We start from the raw sequence: 8,536 nt of genomic DNA on the forward strand, positions 1-8,536 counted from the left end.
CTTGAGAGGAGCCACTTTCAGTCGCGTCAGGTGTGAGTGATGATGCTGAAGATCGAGCAGAGCGGAGCTGCTTCCTCCTCTGAGTTGAGTTGCTGAGTTGGAGACGGGAGCTTTTTAAAAGAAGGGGCACGTCAATCCAGCCCCTCTCCGCTCGCCATTGGCCAGTGGAAATGTAACATCTGGGTCCCCCATATCATCTTCCAAAAATAGGTGAGGGTTTGGTGGGGGTGGAGAGAGAGAGAGAGAGAGAGAGAGAGAGAGAGAGGGACAGACTAGCAGAGAGAGGGATTGTGTGTGTGTGTGTGTGTGTGTGTGTGTGTGTGTTGGGGGCTTGAAAGGTGTTTTCCTGTTCGTCAAAGCTGGAGCTCAGACTTTCTTTTTTTTTTTGGGGTGCAATATTTCATATTTCTTTGATGTGTAATCCTCTTCTTTTTTTTTTTTTGCTCCGGTACAGTTGTCTTCACCCACACAGCAGGTGTGCGCGTGCGTCGGCGCAAACACGCAGCAGCTTTGTTATTTCATTGCGGTTTATTTAAACGTTCAAAAATACGTCTCACTCTTTTTCAACACAAATCTCCGTCTCACTCTTTTTCAACACAAATCTCCGTCTCACTCTTTTTCAACACAAATCTCAGTCTCACTCTTTTTCAACACAAATCTCCGTCTCACTCTTTTTCAACACAAATCTCCGTCTCACTCTTTTTCAACACAAATCTCCGTCTCACTCTTTTTCAACACAAATCTCCGTCTCACTCTTTTTCAACACAAATCTCTGTCTCACTCTTTTTCTTTTTTTTCCCCTTCTTCTTTTTTTATCTCCACCAGACACGGGGCAGTGCCAGATGCTGCTCTGCCTCTGGTTCGACTTCTGGTTCAGTTTTGTAACTTTTTAACAGTCGCTGATTGCGGCGCGATGCTCTGCCAGAGAGTGGAAGTGACGTCATATGGCACGCCGGTTCAGGAACAACTCCCCCCGACGCTGACACGAGAGGGGCTCACGAGGTGCTAAGTACCCCGGCTCCGTTGACACGTGCCAATTGTTGCAATTTAGCGACTATACGATTGGGATATAAAAAAAAATTCAAGGTCATTAACAGCATATTTCAAGGTCATTAACAGCATAACGTAATATTCGACTCTTTCATAAATCTCTCTTGGTTCAACATTTTAAATACTTTGAAATAACAAAAAATATGCGTTTACATTTTACATTTATTCGCCTGAATAAAGGTCGGGTGGGACGACAATGGAGTAAAGTTCAGGATATTAAAGTTTAAATCATGACAATGTTTTCACACTTTAATGATGGAAAGTAATGAAGCGCAACAACATTTACAATTTTAAGGTATTTATACTTTACTTGAGTATTTACATTATATATGTTTTACTTATTTATGTGACAAATAAGAGTTACTAGTTTTTCCATTGCAAGATTTAACCACTGGTTGCGTCACATCGTTTCATTTAATAATTGTTATCACGAAAAAACTTTAAAACGATGACACAACAATGAGAGAAAAGTCGCAGAACTTTTATTTCTTCTTTCCTCTCTTAATTATTCCCTCCGAACTAAGCTAGCCAAATATATCACGGGGCACTTTTACTTAAAATTCATAATTAGGCTACTTGTAGTAATGTTGTATTTTACATAATATTCTTCCACCACCATAGATATTTTTTGCTATTTTTTGCTATTTTTAGCCATTGGCCATATTATTATATTTTTGATCATGCCATTAAAATGTTCTAATAATAAACCTAAATAAGCAATCCATACAAAACCAGGCTCCTTTCGGACAGACGTCTTTCACTTTAAACTCACACATGTAATGTGTGACCACCCTTTCATTGAGTTTTCAGCATTAATATCTGTATTTTTTACAGTGTTCATTGCCCTTTAGAATGATGTGGTCCTTTAGGAATAACAACTAGCCCACCGGCTATCGGGACATACTTAAAATAACCATTACGTGTTAAAAGAGTACTTTCAGGATACAATAGGTGCAAAATTGAAATCTTAAACATGCAATGTTTTATTTTGTCTCTCATATTTACCACATAGAAAGAGAGCTGGAAGCAATTTAGAGGAAAAAAAAGGGCCCCGTAAGCTACAATGGAAGCTCTATATTCATATTAAACTTTCCACTAAATCTTCCGTAAGACTCTCTCTGTCTCTCACGTGGATAATAAGACGAGCGGCGCTGTCACATGTGATCGTTCAATTCCGCGAGCCGTGCCGAGGACGCCTGAGCCCGTCACTCGGGCGGCTCCGGTGAGGAGCTCACTCGGGCGACAGCGCGGCGACAAGTCCTCGTTTTCAACCCCTGCCGGGATTGGACGGGCATGAAAGGCGTGCGATCCGCTGAGCGCTCGCACGCATATTTCTACAACCCTCGTCAGGGTTGCTCCTGACAGATTTAATACCGCCGGATCGACATTCCTTTTCACAGACTTTTTTTTCTCTTTCCTCCCCGCACGCGTGCATCAGCGCATTAGCGTTCAGAAGAAGTTCCTAAACTTTTCGTATGAATACACATGACCTCATTCATAAACAGCACGGACGTCTCTTTTAGTCATTCTTGAAGACCTCGCAAAGCCACCCCCCCGGAGCCCAATAATGAGCGGCCTTCCTCCACAGCTGATTACGACCTGATCACACCTGCTCATGGCTTTCATTACCCAATCAAATCCAGTTGGGAACCAGTAAACAGAAGAAACGGCCATGCGCTCACCAAGGACGCTCACGACTAACATGTGCAGCGTGAGCTCATCCCCCGCTCGTCATATTCTTGCAGCTTGAGCAACCGTTGGGCCTAACGGTGTCGAGGTTAGGTTTAGGAAACCCGAAGTACGGGGTTAGGTTTGGAAAAAAAAGGTCGAGATTTATTGCTAAAATTACGACTTAAGCTACGGACGCTTGTGTCGTAAATTAAAGGCCGTGTAACTTACGGTAGTTTGACGAAGACCCGCCCTACTCTCTGATTGGCTGGTACCCGTTGTGTATTGCCGATAGATCATTGGAAGGTTGGTAAGGTCATGATTTCAACTCAGACGTGGACGCTTACGAAAGGAAAGGGCTCTCATATATAAATACAATGTCCTGATTATGGGAAAGAAATATATCTTTTTTATATATATATATATATATATATATATATATATAATATTCGTTGGATGTCAACGTGAACTTTAATGTTATTACGGAACAATAAAAAATGGCACCCCTGCTTTAAAGCTACCGTAATCTAGTTTTTGGGCCCTGTGTGTGTGTGTGGGGGGGGGGGGGGAGGGGCTCACTTTAACCAGCTGAAAACACATCCAGCAGACACAGAGCAACAATAGCTTTCATGTCCGCTTTGCTTTTAGCTCTGTTTTTGGTCTCCACCTGGAAAAATAGTTGGTATTTTATACCCGCTATATTTTAAAGGCTCCCCTATATTCTCCGGCTAGTCGCTAACTTTTTCCGCGTGCCGTTTATTGTCGAGCAGGTCGCGGACAGTTGGGTTTATTGGACCTTTCTTACTGAAAACAGCTGCCCGTGTCTGCTGGACACGTGGTTGATGGAAAACAAGGCTAAAAGGTCAAGTTATAAACCAATAATTTGATATCAAATACACTGATCGCTGCAGCTTTATGTGAAGGAGAAAAAAAAACGCCACAAACTGAATCCGTTGAGAGTTTTTTTCTTCTTTTCTTTCCTTTATTGGATAACAAGAACCGCCCGGGCCTTTTTTTTTTTCGTAACAGCTAACGCGGCAACTGCAAGCAAGAGCAATGCAGAAGTGCAGGCCGACCCAAAACCAAACGGAAAAAACAGTCAAAACAGAAAGTTCTAAGTGGCCGACCTGCACAGCACCTCATCTCAGCAGCACATGTCAGTAGAAAGTTTCAAACGTAAAAAGCATCCGAACGTAAAACATTACAAAAAGTTTTTGAAGGGAGAAAAAAAAAAAAGAAACAAACAAAACGATCCGGTTGTTGGCGTCGTGGAAAAAAAATTCATCTCTCCGAAGAACCTTTTCCGTCTTTTGCAAAGTAATCAGTAAACAGTGTAATGCTACATGCAGCTTTTACAAAAAAAAAACTCATGCCATTGCCTAAAAAGACTCAAACCACAGCTTCTAAATATCACCCTTCTACTGTAGCTCAACGACACATTCGGCTAAAGTGTAGCCTGATCTACACAACTGCGCTGTTGCACATTAAATCACATTAACGATCTATAAAGTACAAAACAAGAGAAGGGATCAACCGTACGCTTTTTATTTTAATTATTTTTTTTATTTTAAATGAGGAGTGGTCACTCTGGCTTTCCCATGTGTTACAATTCTAGCAGACAGTCTGTGCCGGGGTAGTCCGGGAGGTTGAGCTCGTATTTTTTCTGGATGTCGTAGGGCAGGAAGCGTCCGGCCAAGAAATGCTTCCCCGAGAAACCTCTGGCGCACTTCTTTGGTGCTGTGAGTGAGATGAGAACCTCTGGGGCGATGCCATCCTCACTCGCTTCTTCTACGTCCCAACCTGAGGAAGACAGAAAAAAAGAAGGAGGAGGAGGAGAGGAATTTAGGTTTTCGAGGAGAGGATTGTGATCATTTCATGTGTGTTGTGCTCACACCCAGCAGGTGGTGCATTTGGGGTATGATGAGCTCACACTGAGCCCGACTGCAGAGTAAGATTTATCCTCCACGTGTGCCTCCAGACTTTGGAAAAACTCCTGCCTGGGAGCCAAGGCTCCTATGGAGCTGCCTGGAGGCCCATTTATCAAGTTTCCTGAGCCCGTTGGTGGGAACGCTCACCTGAGGGCACGTCCACACTGGCGATGGGGATCTTGACTTGCTTCAGGGTGACCAGGATACCAGGGTAGGGCTCTTTAATGTTGGCGCAGTCTGCGTCCGGACCCATCATGGCATCAATCACTAGGTTGTAGGCGTCGTTTATGAGCTGCACCTGAACAGATTGGATCGCAGCATGAATAATTGAGGGGGGGGGGGGGGGGGGGGAAGGTTGCGAGATGAATAACAGCGAAGGAAAGGGAGTCATGTAATCTGGTTTCATTTTTATTTCGAAAGGGTCACAAAGTGAAATGATTTAGGTACCTTTCTTGAATGATCTAATCCGATGGCGCGGGAGGAGGCGGATTGTGTTACCGTGGGACCGAGCCTGGATAACAGTCTCCTACACTACCCAGTGAGTTACATATTTACAACAGATCGGGTGGCATCTTACGGTTCACTTTTTTTCAGGGGATTGCCCAGCGACACAAGCGATCTGTGGGCCTGCGTGAGTCCTGCTGTGCAGGGTCTTTAAAGGGTCGTGGTTTGGATTAAATAAGTACGTTTGTACTTCCTGGGTGAAAGTCCTGTGTTTGTTTGCCCCGTCCTTTTCACGTCGTCCTCTTTTTACTACGTCACCTGACGTCATGCACCGGCTAACAATCACATGGGTTATTTAGGAATGACATATAACTACTTCTCATCGGTTTAACCATCTCCTTAAAATCGGCGCGCGCTTTATAATCAAACGATAGATTGTGTGTCAGTTGCCGAAGTCACCGGAGATGTGTCGCTCTGGTAAAAGGCCGCTGACCTCTGTGGGGAGATAGGAGAGAGAAGGGATGTCCATCTTCTCACACTGAACTGTGAAGTCCTGGTGGAGACTTTGAGAGGAGCGTTGAGGGTGGTAGATGGTGGGCTCATATTCCTGTGAGTAACAACAGAGAAGAGGTTGGGGGGGGGAGGTTACACACTATTGACACGACAGTCTGCGATTCCAGCCAACATTGACAATGTGTTTGATACATTTGTCCTCCAGTTCTCGACAAGTGAAAATACTGGAGCCCGCCGGTCAGACGTTGTGGTTTTTCGACAGTCTGGCTCCTGAATGAATACTTCCCGTATGAACTGGGAGCGGAGAGGAGTAGAAATCCAGACACCCGCAGTCTGAGAGGTCTGTGATGCTCATCAGGAAGCACCTGTGACCCGATGACCTTGACACGGTCGCAAAGATAAATCCTGAAACCTGGGAGCCCCTGTCAGTAGTGTGTAGGAGGGTCATCTCTTTTCTCAAAAAAAACATAGGCCTCGATAAATATCTACGTAACGGCCTTTTTAGAAGGGCCAGTTCACCCAATTTATTTGTCAAGGAGATTAACTTTAAAATGTTCCATCAACTGGGTTGAGGAGAATAAAGTCGGCTGCAGGCCGTGCAAAGCTTTAAGAGTAGAAGAAGAAGAAAAAGAAGAAGAGGAGGTTGCCAAACCGGTAACAAAACAAGTCGCCGTGGCCATCTGACCATCGACGATAGAAAAAATGGAGAGATGTCTTCAGGAATTTCTTTAATTTGATAAAAGTTCATTTATTTTTCTTGTATTGGTCACGATTCAAGCTGTTCAGAGGCGTTATGGGAATATCTCGGAGGTCATGAGTTCAATGTTACGGAGTGATGTGAGATGTCCATCCATCCCAATACAGTGGAGGTCATCATATTATTTAACTTACATTACATTGTACAAAGACAACAGTGAGATTTATCTCGAGATAATTCAGGGAACACACAGGATGCCCCGATGTGTCCTCTAGCGCCACCACAAGGCACGGAGGAAAGTGAGGAACATCAACTAAAATAAAAATGACCACAGGGTTCACATTCGTGTGTTTTTGTTGTTGTGAAAAACACCACATGAAGATATAAATAAAGAGAAAACAGTTTAAAATGTGGCTGAGCTGAGGAAAGGAAAGGAAGTGATTCGTCAGCTCAGACGGACCGCTGCTTCCTTGGGGATCCTAAACCAATCACACGGCCACGTACACTCATCACCTGACGTCACCTCCATCATGATCTCCACCAGGCGAGCAACCAGGCCCAATACAATCCACCGTGTGTGTGTGTGTGTGTGTGTGTGTGCGTCCCTCGGGGTCCGCCATGCCGTGAACCTCATCGACGCCGTGGTGGTGGTTTCAGTGCATTTCTATATTTTTTAACAGGCCTGAACATAAACTGTAGACCTTTTATGCCAGACATAATCATAAAATACAGTATCATGGTATTAAAGTAAAAAATATATATATAGGAAAAAGCATGAAAAGACACCGAATGAACACTTCAAACTATATATATATATATATACTCATCAAACATTAGCTTTGATCAAGGAATATCTGTGCCTTCGTATTTTTCTTCCACCCCAAGCGGTGGAAATAATCAAAGATGCACGACAATGTGTGTTTGCGTGTGTGTGTGTGTGTGTGTGTGTGTGTGTGTGTGTGTGTGTCTCACGTGTATGCTTGCATGTCTTCCTGCTGAGATTGATCACGTCGCACCATGAAAAACACACCCTCTCTCTCTTTCACAGTCCAAAGTACAAGTACGGAATCGATGCCTAATTGTTATGGATAAGCTTAATTTCTGGAATGTCAGGGTAAAATATAGATATATATCTCTCCCTCGGAGCTGACCTCTGACCTCCTGTTCTTGGCCTGAAGGAGTAAAAAGAACGAGGGAAGAGCGAGAAGCTCCACAGAGGTTTTAATCTGAACTATCAATGCACAGTAAATCAAGCGTGTCAGACACATATGGTAAAGTGTATAGATGCATTCCCCTCCAAAGCAAAAGTCCCACAAAAAACACACATATCCAATATTTCCCTTCCAATAAAGTCATAGACGTGGGCGGGGACTAGCACCGAAATGAACTGTGAGAAAGAGACTCGCGATCTTTTAAAGGTCACGTTCTTCTAATGTGTTCAGAGAGAACAGATCCCGCGTCCAAAAACAATTCAAAAGTCAAAAAATGTCGGTCGACACGCGGCCTGGTCCTGACATCCCATTGTGGCTGCCGAGCGTAAGAGGCAGACACGGCTTTAACGAGAGTAACAATAGCGTGATGTCATGATGTCTGAGTGGCCTTGTGGGGGGGGGTAATGGGATAACTGCTCTGAGCCGTTTACGGGAGCCGAAAGGAAACCGTGTAATGTGCAGGGGGCTCGTATAGGGGGTCCCCTGCTAGTCCTGAAGCGTGAGATATCATCCGAATGACTCAGTCAGCACCAGACTGTGTTTTCTATTGGATTATTAGTGGTGGTGATGAATATAATAGCTGTTTTTGTGCAATAAAAAAAAGCTATTGTTGGCGTTGATGCATTACTGAACAGGAACAGGCCAAGAGGCCAAGAGGCCTTCACCTGCAATAGGTCGCTCAAAGAGACACGTACCAACCAGGAAGAGGCCCAACATGACCACGAGAAACAAAACAACGCCTACAAACCTACAAAGAGATGAACCCAGCTGCAAAGAGACTCACAAGCAACTGTTAAAAGGGCCAAAACAACCACAAAGCAACTACTAATTGACACAAAATGACCACAAAGAGACTAAAACAAACAAATGACACAAAAGTACTATAAATAACCCAAAACACGGACAAAGAGATACAAAAAAAAAGAAAACTGCTGATACTACAAAGACACTCAGAAACAACTATGAAAGGGGCCAAAACAACCAGAAAGAGACACACAATGACTAGAAGGATAGATAAAATGACC

At 43.9% G+C, this 8,536-nt stretch overlaps 1 protein-coding gene across 1 annotated transcript in view; it reads right to left on the reverse strand.

Moving 5' to 3' along the window:
- Positions 1 to 3,793: 3,793 nt before the first annotated feature.
- Positions 3,794 to 8,536, reverse strand: part of yjefn3 (YjeF N-terminal domain containing 3) — a 34,809-nt gene continuing 30,066 nt past the window's right edge. The window contains exons 4-6 of the mRNA XM_034531079.1: positions 5,584 to 5,697; positions 4,794 to 4,944; positions 3,794 to 4,518 (exon numbers count right to left, since the gene is read on the reverse strand). Coding sequence (XP_034386970.1) covers positions 4,322 to 4,518; positions 4,794 to 4,944; positions 5,584 to 5,697 — 462 coding nt within the window. The 3' untranslated portion in view covers positions 3,794 to 4,321. The remainder of the gene's footprint in view (positions 4,519 to 4,793; positions 4,945 to 5,583; positions 5,698 to 8,536) is intronic.

This window comes from Cyclopterus lumpus, chromosome 4, assembly GCF_009769545.1.
Source record: "Cyclopterus lumpus isolate fCycLum1 chromosome 4, fCycLum1.pri, whole genome shotgun sequence".
Lineage (NCBI taxonomy): Eukaryota > Metazoa > Chordata > Actinopteri > Perciformes > Cyclopteridae > Cyclopterus > Cyclopterus lumpus.